Source organism: Podarcis tiliguerta (genome assembly GCF_965153285.1).
Source record: "Podarcis tiliguerta genome assembly, chromosome: 3".
Taxonomy (NCBI): Eukaryota; Metazoa; Chordata; class Lepidosauria; order Squamata; family Lacertidae; genus Podarcis; species Podarcis tiliguerta.
The window spans coordinates 895,312-914,338 of NC_139536.1; the positions used below are offsets into that span (position 1 = coordinate 895,312).

Consider the following 19,027-nt stretch of genomic DNA (forward strand, 5'->3'; position numbering starts at 1 on the left):
CCAACAGCCCCCGCAGGGAGAAGGGCTCGGCCCCCTTCTCCCCAGCCCCCTTTTCTCACGGCCAGGGGGATTTCCACAACCGGAAGCAGCCCCGGCTGTCACAGGGGAAGCGAGAGATGCAGAGGCTGTGCAGGCGGCCCTGGAAAACCCTGGCTCGGCCCCCTGCAGAGCTTCCGCCAGGCTGAGGCCTCGGAGGGTTCAAAATGGCAGGCGGCCGTGGGGCTGGCCAACAACCCCCCGTGCCCGCGGTCTGCAGCCCCATGGCCACCAACTGACCCTCCATCTCCTTCCACTCTCAGGAAGACTAAGAGCAGGCTCTGGTAGGCGGAAGTGTCTACCAGACCACTTGGTAGGCTAATATGCGCAGAGTTTTCAAGGAATCGTGGGGGGGGGGGACCAAGGAGCAGGGCATAGAAGGTCACTTTCCACACAGGCTGGCAGCAAGAGGAAGTCCCAGGAGACTTGAGGGACAGGGCCTTGGTTGCCACTTTGGACATCACCGACCGGTGTCTTGGAGTGGGCAATGGGGGGGCAGAGGAGGGGGCTCCTCCTGGGGCCAGAGTGACAGGAGGGGTCCTCTCCTGGGGGAGGACTGAGCTTTGGTGACAATCCTCTGAGCTGCTGCTGTGGAAGGCTATTGCAGGGACACAATCGGGCTGAGAGGAGGGGAGCTGGCAGGCCAGGGGATGGGGCTGGGGGCTTCCTTTGCTGTCTTTTGCCTCTGGGTGGCTGCTGAGCGAGGTGGAGGGGGTCTGAGCCAAGCAAGGCATTTCCTGTGATTGGCAACATGTCAGAAAAACCCCTGCTCCGAATCCCCTCCTTTCTGCTGCATTCACGAAAACCAAAGAAATGGCGCCCTACACAGTTCTCTGCAATCGGAGAGACCACCTCCGATGCCCAGGGAGGAGAGAAGCAGAACTGCCCCCCCCCAAGCCAGCCCAAAGGGGCAGATTGAGCCCAGCCCCCCTCCTTCAAACGCTGGGGCCTGAACCTTTCAGCACCACCAACCGGGATGTGTGCTTTGCCCCGAAGTTTCCCTTGCGGCTCTTTCTTCCCCAGACACCTCACCGGCCGGAGTCACCAACACGTGGCTCGTCACCAAACCAAAGGATGGTCATGAGCCCTTTAGGTCAGGGATGCTTTAGCTGCATTTGCTGCACTGCAGGGGGTTACACTAGATGCCCTTTGGAGGGCCCTCCCAACTCGACAGTTCTGTGGTTCTTGCTTTGAGCAAAGAAGCCAGCGGGTTATTATCACTCCTTTCCTTGCTTGACAGCCCATTCACAATATTTTGGTTGGACTATATAGCCAGCAAACATGGCTGTTCCCCCCCCCCCTGGAACATGGAGAGATATGCAGGGACCCCCTTCCCTCCTCACCCCCCGAGAGCCAGGGCAACCGGGCAGCTCACTCTGTGCCAACTGGATCATTGCTCTGCCTTCCTTTGCTGCCCCCCCCTGTCCATTTACGCCTTTGTCCCATCCACCAAGAGCCACTTTCCAAACCCCAAACAAAGCCAGCAGTAGAGAGATTGGCTTCTGGTGCCAAGTACCCAAGTGGGTCTTCTTTGTTCAAAGACCAGCTGCTTTTTATGAGTCCTGCAATTCAGGGGGTGGACTAGATGCCCCTTGTGGGTCCCTTCAACTGGGCGAGCTGCTGCTGCTGCTGCCCCACCACCTGAAGCTTCCCCACAGGGCAGCCTCCGCCCCACTCCTCTCCTCTTGGCACTGGAGCCGGCACAAGACCTTCGGGGACTCCGGGGGGAGCCCATCCTGTCCCTCAAACATGGGGCACAATTCTCCAGGATGCTCCTTGTGCAACCACTGTTGAAATAAGGGCGGGGGCCATGCTGGCACATTCTTCCCAGTGGGCTTTGTGTGGGCTGTGCCCTGCGGGCCACCTCCCAGGGGGCCATCCATCTCACTTGCCTCCCAGCCTGTCCTGTGTGAGCTGCGCCCACCAACGGCCCAGGGAACCCGAAATCCGTGGCATGTGGGGAAGGCCAGAGGGGCTTCTGCATTCCGCAACAGAGCATTCCGCCCACCCTTTGCACAAGGAAACTCGGCCACATGGAATAAGGAGTCTGCTTTTTCTGGAGACCAAGCAGGGGGTGGCCCGTGGGTGGTGAGGCGACCGCTCTGCCGGGGAGGGAAGAGGAAGCTTCGCAGGAGACACGGCCGGTCTCTGCCTGGAAGCGGCTCTCGACAACGTCTTCTGGTCCAAACTTGAGATGAGGTGCTGCCCAAATAAGCACGGGGGGGAGACGGATGGAAACAGGACATGCAAACCAAAGGAGATGCCCCCGCCCTCCCCACCCCCCAGGAAGGCTGCCACGCGGTCCGTTGGAAAGAGGCGGCTTCCCTGCAGTCCTCGCGACTTGACAATGGCAGATGTGTCGGCTGGCGCATGCCTCGTTGGAAGGATGTGGAAACGTCTTGAGAAGAGGAGCTCGCGCCTCTTTACCTGCGCCAAAGACACAGAGCAGCCAGTGAGGCAGAGCGGGAGACCACCCAGTGCCCCTCCAAAGCCCCCTCCCCGCAACGAGCCCTGGGAGTTGGAGGGGCTTGGGGTTGGTTTGAGAGCACAGAGGATTTTCTCAGGCTTGCCTGTTCATGTCACTTCCTGAGGCTCCTTGGCAGAGACCCAAGAGCCGTCAAAGATGGTTTTAAACCAGGGGACATTTGCACTGTGGGGAGGGCATGTTCGTGTCCTTCGAAACCTACGCGCAACTGAGATCCCTTCCGGAGCAGAGCCACAGTCGGGGGCCCTTTTAGCTCCAGGTGGAGAAGGGAAGGTCTGAGAAGCCCTTTTGGACGGGAGGGAGCTCTGCTGGAATTGATTAGGTGGTCACAGGAGTTAAGAGCAAAGATGGCTCTTGGGATCCCTTCCAAGATCTGAAGCTGGGAGCCTCTCCTTCTGCTAAGCGCCAGGAACAGGGAGGGCGGGTCCCCCACATCAAACGACAAATTCATCACCAATGGCTTGGACCCCACCTGCACTCAGCTGGGGGAAGCTGTGCCCCTGTGCCCTGGGCAGCCACAAAGGGTCTCTGCTTGGCCCCACAGGGTAAAAAACGCAGCACTGGAGGAAGCCCCTTGGCTACAGCTGTCAGGCTCAGAGCACCATGGTTGGGCTGAGGGGGATGTTCGAAAGTCTCTGAGACCCGAAAGCAGGGTCTGCCTGCCTGTCCTGTCTGGGACCCTGCCTACTGGGGGGCCAGTGTGGCTGGCAGGCAGGCAGTCCTGCAATCTGCCTTTCATCCCTCTGTAAACACAACTGTGCCTACACCTTACCTGGAAAAGAAAAGGGCGTCTGCTCACCTGAATGGCTGGCCAGGGCGGAGTCTTCCGCTTAACCTGCGGGACAAGACAAAGGGCTGGCTGAGAAAGCCAGGAACAAACTGCAATGGTGGCAGCAGCCGCAAAACCCCACCCAGGCAAGGTTTTATGTATTTATCTTGAAAGGTCTATACCATGCCTTTGAAGAAAGCACCTGCTGTGGATTATGTCCAAAAGCATTTTTAAAGAATTATGAATGATAATAACAACAAAAGTCATTTTATTTATTTATACCCTGGCCATCGGGGTTGCCCCAACCACTCTGGGAGACTTCCAACACATATGAAAACATAATAAAACATCACACATTAAAAACTCCCCGGTACGGGGCTGTTTTCAGGTGTCTTCTAAAAGTTGTCTAGTTAATTTATCTCCTTGACATCTGATGGGAAGACAACGCGGACCTCCAAAATCAACCGGATAGGCAAACTAAGGACAATATGATTGCATTAAGTGATGCCCACTTAACTCTTACGCCCATTTAATTTCAGCCATAGGCGGCTGGAGGCAGGCTGGTTGGAATTCCACAAGCAAGGCAGGGAACCTCAACGCTCTGTTTGCGCTGGGGCTGCTTGGGGCACAAAAAGGGACTTTAATAGGGAGCAGAGGGCACATGCTTTTGTGTACATGGGGAACCCTTGGAATCAACCCCTCCCTGCTGTTGAATGTGACCGCACTGCAGTTGGGAAGAACTATGCAGCCCCCTCCCTCCGCAAAGACCTGGTGGAAGAAAGAGACCAGGGGGCAGCAGATGGTGCTGTGAAGCTTCTGCATCCCACCCCTGAGGGGCGCTAACACAAACCTTGCTCTGCACCACCATCTAACGGGGTGAGGTGGGGTGGGTGCTCAGAGGGCACAGTGAGCTTGTTGCAGCTGCCACCCATTGGAAACATACAAAGGCCCGTCATCCCTGCCCCATGGCTTGTGAAGAGCGGCGCTTGGGCGTTCTGCACCAATGGAGACTTTTTCCTGCTCCACGCGGAGGGAAGCACCCGTCGTGCCAAGGTGGCATTACCCAACCGCCTTGGCCTGCCCCACCAACAGGCCAGGGGATTTCCCTCCTCCCCCGATCTTACCTCGGTCCTTCCCGTTCTGGATCTTGTCTTCCTCCTCCTCCTCACCTCCTTCCTCACCTTTGAAAACAAAACAAAGAACCCGCAGTGAGGGTTTGGGCCAAAGGGAGCGTCTCCAGGGAGGGGTCCACAGCTCAGGCTGCCAGGGCCGTGGGCAAGAGTGATTCTGCTGCCCCTTCCAGGGGACCAGAGGAGGGGGAGTCCTTCTTATGGGGCGGACTCCTTGATCCCAAGTCATTGGGTCACGGGTGTGGGGCCCAAGATGGTAAGAACTGGAGCTCAGGCGTCAAGCAAGGACATCAAAACATTCTCCCAGGAGGAGAGGTGAGAGAGGATGGGGGGTGGGGCAACTCTGGCAGGAGATCCAAGCGTCCACAGCCCTCCCCAGGGCTGCTCAGGGTGGTCAGCATCAAAGAAGCACGATTGCAAAAGAGGAAATGTCCACATTAAATAGGCCAAGTCCCCCCTATAAAAGGCATGCAGTGTCTCAGTCCGTTTCTGAAAGGGCCAGCGAGGGAGTGTGTTGTTGTTGTGTGTGTTCCCTCAGGCACCCAGGAAGCAGACTGGGGGGGGGGGGTAGGGTGGTGAGGGGCATGAGCGGAAAAAGACAGGAAGGCAAAAGACGAAACTGTCCCAGTAGGTGAAAAGGAGCAACAAGTCTGGGACCAGGGTGGGGGGAGTGGAATCTGCATGCCTGGGCCCCCAAGGAGGACGGGGCTGGGGGGAAGTGCTGGGGAAGATCTACGTTCCCCTCTACCCTCCAGCTGTGCTTGGCAGCCCGGAAGCTGCCCCACCAACAGGCCCTCCTTTGGGGACCTGCATCCAGCACCCCACAGGCAAGATGGCAGGCAGCCTCACTCCCGGGGGGGGGGTGCAGAGGACGCAGCCGGGGCCCCCACCTGCTTCCTTGTTGGAATCAAGGTGCCCTTGCCCACCCTGCGCTGATTCCCACCAGGGCACAACGCCTCTTCCCAGGGGGCGGGAGGCTGCAGCCCAAGGCCCTGCCTGCCTGGGCATGGAAGCCAGGCTCCAACCAGACTCCTTCTGGGGCTCCCAACTCCAGCTGTTTCCATGGATTTACGCAAATGAGATCCTTCCAGACACTTTCCAGGGTCCCCTGGCCTGCATCTTATCAAAGTGGGAGCCTGCAGTTTGTTTCATCTGTCATCTCCCTGCACAGCCCAAGAGCTCAGCGCAACAGCCGCCGGCAGAACAAGCCCGGCTTTGTTGCCGAATGTTGTTGCCCAAGAGGCTGCCTCTTCCCAGAGGAAGGGAGGGAAGGAAGGAAGGAGGCAGCTTTGCTAAGCCCCCACCCTGACGGAAGACACAGGGCTGACGCCGGCAGCCTCTGGCTCAGCCCAAAGGCACCAAGCGGCCCAGAGGAGACTGCTCCAGCAAAGGACTCGGGAGCAGAGGACTCATCACTGGCCCAGAGGGCATTTTCCTCCCATAGGAAGGCCTCCTTCCAGGCCCAGAGAGGCCACAGGGAAGGCAGGGGGGGGGGGCTTGCAGCCCTTCCCCCTGTTAAGCTGTGCTCCAGAAGGACCAGGAGGGCTCAAGCTGCTCTCTGGGAATGCAAGGAATGGAAGAGAACTTCAGAAGGTGGTGGACTCTCCTTCCTTGGAGGTTTCTAAGCAGAGGTTGGGCGATTCTTTCGCTCAGATCCTAGCACTGTAGGGGGTTGGACTAGATGACCCTCAGGGTCCCTTCCAACTCCACAGCTCTGTGCGTCTATGAATCAGAACTGGGAGGGGCTCCGCAGACATCCAACCTCCCCCCTAAAGCTCATCAGGTAGATACGTTACTCTTGGATGTATGACCAGAAGAGATTTTTTAAAAAAAGAATAATTTTTTATTAACCAACCAATCACATCAAATCAAACCAAATTACATAAATTCCAAATTACACAGCCGAATTTTGAATTTTTGTTGGGGGTACCCATATTTCAAGTTCCGAAGGGATCCAATCAACTTCTTGCTTCTTACTGCTGTTTTAATGTCCACAAATCTAACCTTATGATGTTCACAGTACTATCCAGTCCTTTCTTATTATTTTTCCACATCTCTTGTTGTTATTTTCATATATTTTTCCTTTCTCTTTGTTACCTCTGATAGTCTCCGCAAGCTGGTTAGAACAGTTTGCAATCCTGCGTGGATATTTTTTTTTTTTTATCCAGTAGCCATATCCAGACGTTTTCCATATAACATCACTTCCATACATCAAAACAGTCTTAGCGTCATTAATCTTCACCAATCTGCCTCCTTTCTCAAAACTTCTGAGGAGATTCACTAGGAATGCAGTCTGAAAACAAATCTGTTCTTCCTCCCGGCTATAAATCCTTTGGCAAGATGGCAACTCCGAATTAATTGCTGCTGCACCATTCCCAAAAGCTCTTATTGCTTCTCGGTCTCCATAAAGCATACTTTTGGTTCAAGTTTATCTCCACACAGACCTGAATCATCCTGCTTGGGTCAGTTCAACCGACGATTCTAATGAGGAGGGGTTCTTGTAAATCACATAGAAGGAAAGTAAAAAAGGTCCCCCCCCCATTCAGCCCCATTGTCAACATACCCCGCCTTTGGTGTATCTTCATCGTAAAATATTCCTGTTTCTCCAGCCCGTCGTCTTCTTTCGCAGAGGTCACTTAAATTAGCAGACTTCACTCCCCTTCTTCACTTGAAGTATGTGCATTTGCTTCTTTTGTAATTAATTATTCCAAATTGCTGCAACTAGTGCGCAATCAGAGACAGCGTCCAGGAGAGCCGAAGTCCACACGGGGGCATTCTGCCTAGGGCCCTCACCCCCTTCTTTAGAATCATAGAGTTGGAAGAGACCACAAGGGCCATCGAGTCCAATTTCGAATTAGGGGGTAATTTATGGGCACAGCAGGCCAGGGCAGTGTTCCCCATTTCCTTGGGGCAACAAGGAAGGCTGCCTACTCCCATAACAGCCTCTTAATTACCCCGTGTGGGTCGGAGAGATGGTATTGTCGGCCATCTTCCAATGCGCCCCCTAGTGGTCCCCCTGACCAGAAGAGATTTAACCCACCTGAGCTTAATCTAGCCCAACACCCTTCCAACCTGCTCAGAAGAGTTTCCCCAGCACACCCACGCAACTTGCTTCTCCATTCTGACAGCAGAGGATTTCTCTTAAATCCAGGAAAGTCTTGGCAGCCACACACAACGAGGCCTGCACAATCACGCGCAATCAAGAGCTGGTTTGGGGTGGACCTTTGCCTGCCGGTCCTTGTGGGCAAATGAAACTTCCAGCTCAGCCTGACCTGGGCTCCCTCTTCCCTCGCCTCCCCCATCTTTAGTGAGGGCCACGGAAAGGCTTCATCTGCCCTTAGGGACACTGTCAGGTAGTCAGAGCCACCCAACTGGCCATGCAATTCTGTGGCTTGATTAGTTTAGCTCCACAGTCCTCAGCTGGATGGCATTGCTCACTGGAGGGGCTGGAAGGAAGGAAGGAAGGAAGGAAGGAAGGAAGGAAGGGTCAAAGAAGCGGCTGGCTGGGGAGGATCAGGGCTGTGAACAGGTATGGAAAACTGAGCAAAAAGTAGTGGCTTTTCCATAACTATCTTTGCCCCCCACTTAACAGCAATTTCCCCTGCAAAAATTTGGTGTAGAACTAGTTAACTGCCTCCATTGCAAGTAAGTTGTCTCTCCCCGGTTCTGTTCCCCACAAGCAGCGCAGAGGCATCACGTTCACCACCCCCTCAGGCCCCAAACCCACCAGCCGGTCAGTCTGCAGGGAAAGCTGGATGGAGGCCGGTGGACCAGAGGCCTCCCTTCCCATATACCTGTTGGAATGCGGAAAGTGGCTGCCTGAGGGTCACAGGTGATTCTTGGCTGTTAGCTGTTTGGCAGCTGGAGAAGACGGGGCTCGTTTCAGTGGAACTCCAAACTAGAGAACTGAAGAGGGACCCCAGGGGGTCACGCAGTCCACCCCCAGTTCCCCAACAGGGCATTCCAAACCGGAAGGATCTGCTTGCAGTCACTGTGCAACCTTGCTCTTGAGGAAGACGAAGCGCTTCCTGTGTGCTGGCCCCACACCGCGCAGATGGGCTTCTTTATTTTTTAATTTTGCATTGGAAATTTTATTTACAACATAACATAACCCCCCCACCCCCAATACAGTAATCCACCCTCATTAAACGTGAACATAACATACAATAAGCATAACATACAACAATAAAGGTAAAGGTAAAGGTACCCCTGCCCGTACGGGCCAGTCTTGACAGACTCTAGGGTTGTGCGCCCATCTCACTCAAAGAGGCAGGGGGCCAGCGCTGTCCGAAGACACTTCCGGGTCACATGGCCAGCGTGACATCGCTGCTCTGGTGAGCCAGAGCCGCACACAGAAAAGCCGTTTACCTTCCCGCTAGTAAGCGGTCCCTATTTATCTACTTGCACCCGGGAGTGCTTTCGAACTGCTAGCTTGGCAGGCGCTGGGACCGAGCGACGGGAGCGCACCCCGCCACGGGGATTCGAACCGCCGACCTTTCGATCGGCAAGCCCTAGGCACTGAGGCTTTTACCCACAGCGCCACCCGCGTCCCACACATACAACAATACAACCAAATAAAAGACTTCCTTTATCCTGTACCTGGCCTCTTTATTTACTTCTTATAAGCTTATTTCCTTTATGAATAATTATTAAGATTATTAAGATTTTTCTAATTATAACTTAAATATCCACAAAGTCTCCTGCAGACATTAATCAAAACAAGTCCAGGTATGTATTTTAGGGCACTGTTTTGTGAAGTATTCTCTGCATTTTTCCCATGCTTTTTGAAACTCTTGTCTAGTGTGAACTCTCATTGCCTCTGTTAATCTAGCCAGTTCAATGTACTCTAACAGTCTGTCTTGCCATTTCTTTTTTGTTGGTACAATTTCTTTCCCCCCAGTTTTTAGCAATTAGGATCCTTGCCGCTCCTGTGGCATAGAGGAATATGGAAGGAAGGTGGGCTTCTTGAGCCAAGTGGTCCTGGTCAAGAAAGCCTTGGGGCAGTTAAAGGACAGAATATAGTGAAAGATGGAAAGGATTTGCTGAGAAAATTTAATAATTAGAATACAAAAGAGGGAGGAGTGAGGAGGTCAAGGAAATAAGTTAATGAAGATAAGAATATGGAATTATTGGTTTTTTTAAAAAAAATATTTTTTTTGTTTTTATTTTTGATGTTGGTGTATTGTATTCTCTTTTTTATTCTTATTTATTGATCTGTATTGTTAATTCTGCTTGTTTGCTTTTCTTGTCTTTCTTTCTTTTCTTTTGTAACTTTAAATTCCCAATAATTTTTTTTTTTTAAAAAAGAAAGCCTTGGGGCAGATTGCTGTGATGACACCCTCGCCTCAGGCACCTCGGCCACAGGATGCCGGCCGATCCCGCTGGCTTGGCCCCTTTGTCCCCTGCCCTCCACTCTCCCACTTACCCGAATGAAGCTCCTTCACCAACGATGACATTGTGTTCGTGATCGAATCGGCTGCTACCAGCAAATCGTTACGGAGGTTTCGCCGGGTCCCTGGGGAAGAAACAGAGGCGGGAAGGAATGTGAGGAGCCACACAGGGGCCCCGAGGCCCCTCTGCCTTGCCCATGATGTGGAGTCTGAGGGTCTGTACTGGAAATGCCCCCTGCCCTGAGAGATGGTTGGCCTTTCGATGCGACGGCCAGCTTCCCAATAAATCCTTGAGGGGAACAGTCTGCACCCACAAAGTGAGTCTCCCCTGGAAGCGTCGGCCCACGGTGCCAGGGGGATCCTATCTCTAGCCTCTGCTATTCAGGCTCCTGATTTATTTCTATCCCATCTTTTCCTCCACGGAGCTCAAGGTGGCAGATATGATGATAATAATAATAATAATAATAATAATAATAATAATAATAATAATAATTTTTTATTATTTATATCCCGCCCTCCCCAGCCGAAGCCGGGCTCAGAGCAGCTAACAACAATAAAAGTAACACAGCATTCTAAAACCATTTCATTTTAAAATCAATTCAAATCAAATTAATGGCAACTATTGGGCTAGAGTTCTGTGAGGATTACAGAAGGAGGAGGTCAGGCTGTGCCTTGGCCAAAGGCCTGGTGGAACAGCTCTGTCTTGCAGGCCCTGCAGAAAGATGCCAAGTCCCGCAGGGCCCTAGTCTCTCGTGACAGAGCGTTCCACCAGATCGGGGCCACAGCTGAAAAAGCCCTGGCTCTGGTTGAGGCCAGCCTAACCTCCCTGTGGCCCGGGACCTCCAAGATGTTTTTGTTTGAAGACCGCTATGGTTCTCTTCTTCCTCATAGAATCCCCACAAGACAGCTTAGGCTGAGAGGCAGTGACCAGCCCAAGGCCACACCAGTGAGCTTTGTGGCCAAGAGGGGATTCGAACCCTGGTCTCTCCCAGTTCTGGAGTCCCGGCACTCTAACCAGACACCACACTGGCTGTCTTTGTGATGCTCAATGAGGGGGTGGGCTGGCTTGAGGGGGAGGTACCAGAGAAGCCCCTTAGGATGCAAGGACCAGCAGTGCTTCTCAGACTCAAGATCTTACACATTTATTTTGAAAAATACATTAGGTTCCCAGGAAGGAAAGGCATGGGAAGTTGTTGTTCCTTTAAAACACTTGATTTCCAAAATACAACCGGAAAAAATTGAAAGGAGTTACATCATGCAATTACTAACAGAAGGTAACGTGTTAACACATTCCCCCCTTTTATGCGTAGGTAGGCATATATGTAAGGTTAATTGACAACTCACCCAAAATTCCTCTCAGCACTGAGGGGGCTGCCCAAGCGGGGCTGTTTAGGTCCTATTTTTCTGCCTGTGCATTTGGCAGGCGAGCACCCAACACCCAAAGTTGCGGAGGACAAATGGGAGGGGTAGCTATCGCTGCAGGATCGGGATTCAAGATGACCTTAACTGATGGGTGAACTGGGCCCAAACTCATGAAACGAATTTGTCTGCGCACTATATAAAGGTAAAGGTAAAGGGAGCCCTGACCATTAGGTCCAGTCGTGGCCGACTCTGGGGTTGCAGCGCTCATCTCACTCTATAGGCCGAGGGAGCCGGTGTACAGCTTCCAGGTCATGTGGCCAGCATGGCTAAGCCGCTTCTGGCAAACCAGAGCAGTGCACGGAAACGCCGTTTACCTTCCTGCCGGAGCGGTACCTATTTATCTACTTGCACTTTGTGCTTTCAAACTGCTAGCTTGGCAGGAGCAGGGACCGAGCAACGGGAGCTCACCCCGTTGCGGGGATTCGAATCACCGACCTTCTGATCGGCAAGTCCTAGGCTCAGTGGTTTAACCCACAGGACCACCCACGTCCCGCACACTATATACAAAGGCACAAAATTGCACCCACACAGCTATCAAGTTGTTCTCAAAACACTCACCTTGTGCAAATGCTTCCTGGACGTCTCCTCCGACGCCCGCCAGGGAATCTTGGGGCACGTGAGTTGGGGTGGAGCCGGCAGAGGTGGAGCGGACTGGCATGGGCATGGAGCGCCCCGTCCCATGGCCGGGGGAGGTCGGAGGAGACCCTGCGGCCTGAGCCTGAAACAAGAGATGGAGACCCGTTGAGTCTGTTATCTCCTTCTGAACAGCTTTTCCAAAAGCAGAAGGCGGGCGCCAACCTCAGGAACGCCAAACTCTTAGCTCAGGCAAAAGGACATGCAAGGGGCGCTTTAGCTGAGATTCCTGCATTGCAGAGGACTGGACTAGATGACCCTTAGAGTTCCCTTCCAGCTCTACAATTCTATGATTCTAAATCAAATCGCCCCCAAAAGCCACATTCCCTGGTGGCATCAAACCAACTTGTCTGCAAAACATGTTCCTAGTTTAGAGCTTGCAGTATTTCCTGTTCCTCAAGTTTTATGCTGGATCATGATTTTTTAAGCGTTTTATGGTTGGGGCTCCTGTCGTAAACCTTTTTATTCCCGCTCTAAGGCCACCAGGTAACCTTTAGTTATGGGGCAGCCCAAATAATAACTGAAAGCAAGTAACAAAAATAGTGTAAGTTGAGTTCTTGGAGAGCAAAATACCAAGATTTTAAGGAATGAAGGTGATGCAGGAGACGGCTCTTGGTCCCCAAAGCCCAGCCCGAAATTCAGCGCATTTGCAGCGGGTGTTCAGTGATGCGAAGACAAGAGCCCACAGGGCATCCCTGGGGAGATGTGGGTGCGGAGCTGGTGGCCCACATGGAACAGAGAAGGAAATCTTGGGCTGGAGTGGAAAAGGACAGGGTGGGAGGCTCTGGAAAAGTCACAGGCCTGGTGCCTTTCGGATGATCTGCAGAAAAGGGCAGCTCGGGAAATTATGCCTGGCAAGAAGGAAGCGGCAGAGGAAAGTGCTCTCTCTCTCATGTAACGCTGGAACTCATGGACCCCCAAGGAAGGTGGATGTTGGGAGACAGAGGGCAGGTGGAACACAGTCCTTCCTGCAGCACAGCGTTAAACTATGGAACTCTCTCCCACAGGAGGCAGGGGTGGCCCCCAATTTGGATGGCTCTGAAAGAGGAAGAGACAAATTCATGGAGAAGGAGAGGGCTCTCAAAGGCTACAAGAGCCAGGATGGAACCCACATGAGGGGTGTTATGTACTGAGTTGACTAGGATCCAAACTGCAGCAGTCTGATTGGTCCTAGAACAATAGGATTCAGAATGCAGCAGTCTGATTGGTCCTACAACAAAAGGGTCCAGGATGCAGCAGTCTGATTGGTCCTAGAACAATTGGTCCTAGAACTTGGGCCCTAGCACTTGGGCAAAAAAAAATGAGGCACAAATACAAGATGGGTGACACCTGGCTTGAGAGCAGTACATGTGAAAAGGATCTAGGAGTCTTGGTTGACCACAAACTTGACATGAGCCAACAGTGTGACGCGGCAGCTAAAAAAGCCAATGCAATTCTGGGCTGCATCAATAGGAGTATAGCATCTAGATCAAGGGAAGTTATAGTGCCACTGTATTCTGCTCTGGTCAGACCTCACCTGGAGTACTGTGTCCAGTTCTGGGCACCACAGTTCAAGAAGGACACTGACAAACTGGAACGTGTCCAGAGGAGGGCAACCAAAATGGTCAAAGGCCTGGAAACGATGCCTTATGATGAACGGCTAAGGGAGCTGGGCATGTTTAGCCTGGAGAAGAGGAGGTTAAGGGGGGATATGATAGCCATGTTCAAATATATAAAAGGATGTCACATAGAGGAGGGAGAAAGGTTGTTTTCTGCTGCTCCAGAGAAGCGGACACGGAGCAATGGATCCAAACTACAAGAAAGAAGATTCCACCTAAACATTAGGAAGAACTTCCTGACAGTAAGAGCTGTTCGACAGTGGAATTTGCTGCCAAGGAGTGTGGTGGAGTCTCCTTCTTTGGAGGTCTTTAAGCAGAGGCTTGACAACCATATGTCAGGAGTGTTTCCTGCTTGGCAGGGGGTTGGACTCCATGGCCCTTGTGGTCTCTTCCAACTCTATGATTCTATGATTCTATTCTAGAACAATAGGATTCAGAATGCAGCAGTCTGATTGGTCCTAGAACAATGCAGCAGTATGATTAGTCGGCAGGAGCCACCCAATCCAGCTCCAGATAGAAGTGAATCCACAACCTGATTGGCCTACAGGAGAAGTCCGGAATTAGCCAATCACGTGCAGCCCATTGTGTAAATAATGTATATAAAGCAGATACTTTGAGGGGAATTCCATTCCTCCTCACCACTATGAGCTGAATAAAGAGCATGAAATCACAGCCTTTCAAGGGGGAAAGGCTGCTCTGGTGCTCCGGTTCTGGCTTGCAGGTTTCCCAGAGAACAGGATGCTGGCCGGATCCAGCAGGCTCTTCTTATGTTCTGAAGGACTGCAACCCCAATCAGCCCCGGCCAAGGCTTGTCCACAACATCCAGAAGGCACAAGGTTGGGGAAGGCATGAGGTCCAGGGGGATGTCTGGGGCCCGGATACTTCAATAAACTGGCCGGCGCTGTTGTCTCCACGCTGGTCCAATAAGGGACACAAAAGAGTAACAATCTGGGCAGGATGGCACCATTGCCATGAAGGTGCAGAAACAATGGAACCAGACGGTGGAGACTTAATAATCCAAAAGGCGGCACAGCTGCCTGACTGCCTCACTCCTCCTAGGAGAAGCCCTAGAGACCGAAGGGCCTCATTCAGCCCAGCCCTCTTAGGGTCCCTTCCAAGGCTAGGATTCTAGGATTCTATAAAGTTGTGGGGCTTTCTTCTGCTCCTGCCACCCTTTGGACGGTGACCCAAGCCTCCCAGAACCCCAGTGCCTCCACCTCTACATTTACACCCCGTTTCCCCTCCAAAGAGCTCCAGTTTCTGCTCTTCCCCCCCATTCCCCCCCAACCCTTTGAGGTTCGCCCAGAGGGGCCACAGCCAAGTGGGAGGGTGGGGATTCGAACCCTAGTCTCCCAGGTCCTCATCTCAGACTCGATCCACTGCCCCACGCTGGCCTCGGCCAGGCGGCCCCAGGAGCCAGAGGGGAGCGCTCCCTTTCCGTCTCGGTGCCGTGCCTAATTTGACATGTGACGGTAGCACTTTGACTGCGTCCCCCTCTCTGTGCGCTGAGCTGCACACCGTGTCACACAGAGGGCCGGAAGGGCTCATGGCTGCCGAGGCCTCAATGCTTGTGACTAATGCCATAATTACCCCATTAACATTTTACAGGCCCAACACATCCTCTCTCCTTCAGCCTGTGCTGTTGTTTCATCTGGTCTTTATCCTCTTTTACATTCTTTTCTTAAAGAAACAGCCCCCTACCTTTGAACCACATTTGCTACTATGGAAACTGTGGCGTCACCGGAGCGGAGGGTGCCTGGCAATGCCCACAAAAGTAAGTCGGGGGAAGTTGGTTTCGACAGAGCTTCGCTCAAGGGATGGCAAGGGTCTCTCTGGGGGCCGGGGTGGGTTTTGCAGCAGCCCCCCCCCCCCACGCCACTGCCTCTGGGTCTCCTTTCAGCCACCCTAAACTGGCCTCTGAGTTTGCTCAGGATTTAGTGATCAACCAGATCCTGCTCCATCACAAGCCACATGCCAGCACAGGCAGCACTTCAGGGCAGGGAATCCACAGCAGGGACTCTGGTATCTAGAGGAGCCTCAAAGTCAAATCAGGAGTTGATGGTGGAGTTTTCCTGCGGCTGGCTGCCGTCTTCAAAGGCTGGGGTCTCCTGCAGCCCCTCGTTTGCAGCTTGCCAGCCTGCGCTGATGAGGGTCTTCCAGTGATAGACGGATGAAGGGCTGCTTATCCCAAAGGAGAGCCCTGGACTCCCTTCTGCCCCTGAGTTGCCTGGCAGTTCAGAGGAGCAACGGAGTCTCTTGGCTGGGGCTGGCGGGAGTCTTTGGGGAAGGCTGCCTCTGCCCACCTGGGCACGTCAGGCGCACGCCAGAGACATGGCTCTCTGGCCTACACTGCAGGGGCCCTCGCTTGTTCTAGCTGTCAGCTTTGTGTCTTTGTGTTCCCTATTTAGTATACAGTCATACCTCGAGTTGAATGTGCTTCAGGTTGAGCGCTTTCGGGTTGCGCTCCGCGGCAACCCGGAAGTAACGGAGTGCGTTACTTTCAGGTTTTGCCGCTCGCGCATGCGCAGACGCTCAAAATGACATCACATGCATGCGCAGAAGCGGCAAAAGATGACCCGCGCATGTGGAGATCCACCGTCGCGTCTTACGTTCCATTCAGGATGCAAACGGGGCTCCAGAACGGATCCCGTTCGCATCCCGAGGTACCACTGTACCCTCAGCCTGGGATTCCTCCTGGGTTGCACAGCCTTCCTGCCCAGAGGGGCAGAGGTGCCTGCTGCAAGGGTCAAATCTCCTGGTGTGCTGCCCCATGTGGCTCTGGGCGACCAAGGAAGGAACGGGCCAAAGCTCTTAGCCTTGCCCACTTTGGCAGATATTCTGTTCCAGGGGCCTCTGGGACACTGGGCTTTCCCAGTATTGGGATGCTGTGGCTGAATCGTGAGGACTGCTGTCTTGTGCCCCAAGGAGGAAAAACTAAAGCGGGGGGGGGGGGGGGAGGTTGTTGTTGCAGCAGCAGTAGCAAGATTTTGACTGCAGGATGAAACTCCAAGCCTGTCTCCTTTGTTTCCCTCATCACCACTTCGTACAAGCATGCCTGCAAATTTACAGAAACGCATTCAAGATTCCACTGACAAGCAGAGAAAGACCACCACAAATATGGATACGGGCATGAAGGGGGCCGCAGAGGGGAGTTCCCACCTCCTGTTTTTGCACCCCTTTTCCAACACACCCCCTGATGCAGATATTGGGGAAAAGATGCTGACGGACTAGAGGACAACATTCCTCGATGGCAGAGACCTTCCTCTTTGCCACCAAGAGCAGCAGGGACTTAATCTCCTCCAGGGAAAGGTGTGGGCAGCAGCCCTGCGGATCCCGAAACGAAACGCAGCCTGCGGTTGTTACGGCAAAGCACTCCCCGAAGGTTCCGGCCCCAGATGGGGAAAGGAGGAAGGAAAACAACGGAAAACCTCCCCGTGGGGTTTTTCTTGCAAGAGGCAGAAACACAAGGCAGAAAAACCTCATTTTCCTTTTCTGCCAATGAAGGTCTGCTGCACGTTTTTCACCCACACGCCTCCTGAGATTCAAGGTTCGCAACGAAGAGGGTCTGTGCTTGGCTTAGACAGATTTAAATACCACTCACATCCCCAGGGGGTTTCCAACAGCAAAGCAGCAGCAGAGGCTCCCTGGAGAGTCAGGAACGGAAGGGTGGGACTCAGCACCAGAGCACAGACCCAGGAAAAGGCCCAAGGTGCAGCCAAAAGGCTACTGCAGGATGAGGCAGCCAAACCACAGCCAGATGAACCCCCTTCCAGCTCTCCAGGCAAGCAGACGAGGAAACTGACCAGAAGGGTGCAGCCGCTCAGAGGGAACTCCGGGAAGGAGGGCAGGATGGAGCCTGGAATCCCAGCCAAATCAACAGCCCCCCCACCTGAGAGGCAGAGACCTGGGACACAAACCCGTTTGCAAAACTCCACGTGGACTCCCTGCAGCCAGTTGGGACCCACAGGCGAGACACGGAGGTGTTCGGAGTGAAACTCCGCTCCTGCTGTGCCCCCAGACCCACGCTGGCCCTGCAGTCACAGGTGTGGTCTCAGGAGCCACGCTGTAGCCCCCCCATGTGGGGAATCCCTGGGCTGCCGGTGGCAGGAGAGGAACAGCGCGTGCAGAGTGGGGCTGAATCAAACTTCCTTCCAAGGGTTTCTTGGAGTCGTGTCACGCGCAGCAAAATAGTGGGACACACAACAGCATAGCTCAGCCCCCGCAAAGCTCCATCCTGACACCCTGAGGCGGCTGCCACTGCCCAGAGGAAGCTGGCAGGATCTGCTTTGTGGCACTGCCGCTCTGCCACTTAACCCAAAAGGCTCCCAGGGAAGCTTACAGAAACCAGTGCAGCACAACTGCATGCTCTGCAGCAGTTCACTGCTAAGGGTTCTGCAAATACAGGAAAATCACACACTGCTGGGTGAGAGGGAGACAGGAAGAATCCCCTATACTCCCAGAGGCTGTGCGCTAAGCAGGCCTTGCCCAGCAAGCAAGGCAGGGAGCTTGAAGGCACTTTAGGTGCTGGGTAACCCCAAGCAGACCTGGTGCAAAAAGAGATTTTAAGCTCTCCAATTTGCTTAGATTTAACTTGAACAGTTTCAACCGGCCTGCCTTCATCTGCGTATGGTTGAAATCATGCATATTAGGTACGCATAAGATGTGATTGTATTGTATTTTTACTTTTTTAGAAAGGAGGCTTAGGTGACCATGCAGAAGAGAGACCTGTCAAAATCTACCAGCCACCGTTTTTAAAGTCTCCAAAGGGGTTTGTGGGCAAGCAGGGGGTGAGGGACACGGCCCCCATGTCCTGCCCAGTTTAGGGATTGGGATATCTACCTGGCCACCATGCGGAGCCCTGCAGACATTTAGAAATTCTGCCTGATGAAGGAGGCAATGGAAACCTTCGGCAAACCAAGAGAGGCATTTCAGGAATGGAAGGGCAGGGGTGCCATGTGTCTGCAGCTGGGATGGAGCTCCACAGACTCCTAGCGCAGAGAAAAGCTTCATGTCAGCAGGGATTCCCAGCGGGCAGCAGAAGCCGGGCAAAGAGGCGGCCAACTGGGCACCTGGAGGCTGCCACCGCCAGCAGGAGATTGCCGCATGAGTGGCCCAAGGTAGCAGGGAGAGGTGAGAGGGGCCTCTCTCATTTCAGAACGGGGGGCTTCATTTTGGAGAGACGACTCTGCCTGCAAAAAAGGTCCTGCAGAGTCAGTAGTGCCAGCGGGTGACCTCAGCTCCTGACAGCCGGCCAAATAAACTCGACTCCTTTGCCATCAGATGGGAGCTGGAAAAGAAATTCCATTACTGAATCATGCTTCCCCCAACGCCAGAGGAAAAGCTGGTCCAGCTGGAGAATTCCTCCTGGGGGGCAGAGTGCGCCTGCACATACATTACTAATCAGCTGGGCTTTTTTTGGGGGGAGGGGACAGGGCTGGCCCTGCGGATTCCAATTTCAGAGACCTGAAGTTTACCAACACAGGGCACGATCCACGGGGAATTTCTCTGAGGTGGGTGGAATTTGCACCACCGTATTCCCTGGTATGGGACTTGGCTTCCTTGCA

At 53.4% G+C, this 19,027-nt stretch overlaps 2 protein-coding genes across 8 annotated transcripts in view; one reads left to right on the forward strand and one right to left on the reverse strand.

Annotated features, from left to right (window-relative positions):
• OST4 (oligosaccharyltransferase complex subunit 4, non-catalytic) overlaps positions 1–2,111 on the forward strand; it is a 247,664-nt gene extending 245,553 nt beyond the window's left edge. The window contains exon 4 of the mRNA XM_083432842.1: positions 2,099–2,111. The gene's annotated coding sequence lies outside the window, so the exon portion shown is untranslated. The remainder of the gene's footprint in view (positions 1–2,098) is intronic.
• DTNB (dystrobrevin beta) overlaps positions 1,706–19,027 on the reverse strand; it is a 99,523-nt gene continuing 82,201 nt past the window's right edge. For all 7 annotated transcript variants that reach the window (XM_083432625.1, XM_083432629.1, XM_083432626.1 and 4 more), the window contains 5 exons: positions 11,791–11,950; positions 9,846–9,935; positions 4,415–4,471; positions 3,321–3,356; positions 1,706–2,463 (listed from right to left, as the gene is read on the reverse strand). In XM_083432625.1, coding sequence (XP_083288751.1) covers positions 3,352–3,356; positions 4,415–4,471; positions 9,846–9,935; positions 11,791–11,950 — 312 coding nt within the window. In that variant the 3' untranslated portion in view covers positions 1,706–2,463; positions 3,321–3,351. The remainder of the gene's footprint in view (positions 2,464–3,320; positions 3,357–4,414; positions 4,472–9,845; positions 9,936–11,790; positions 11,951–19,027) is intronic.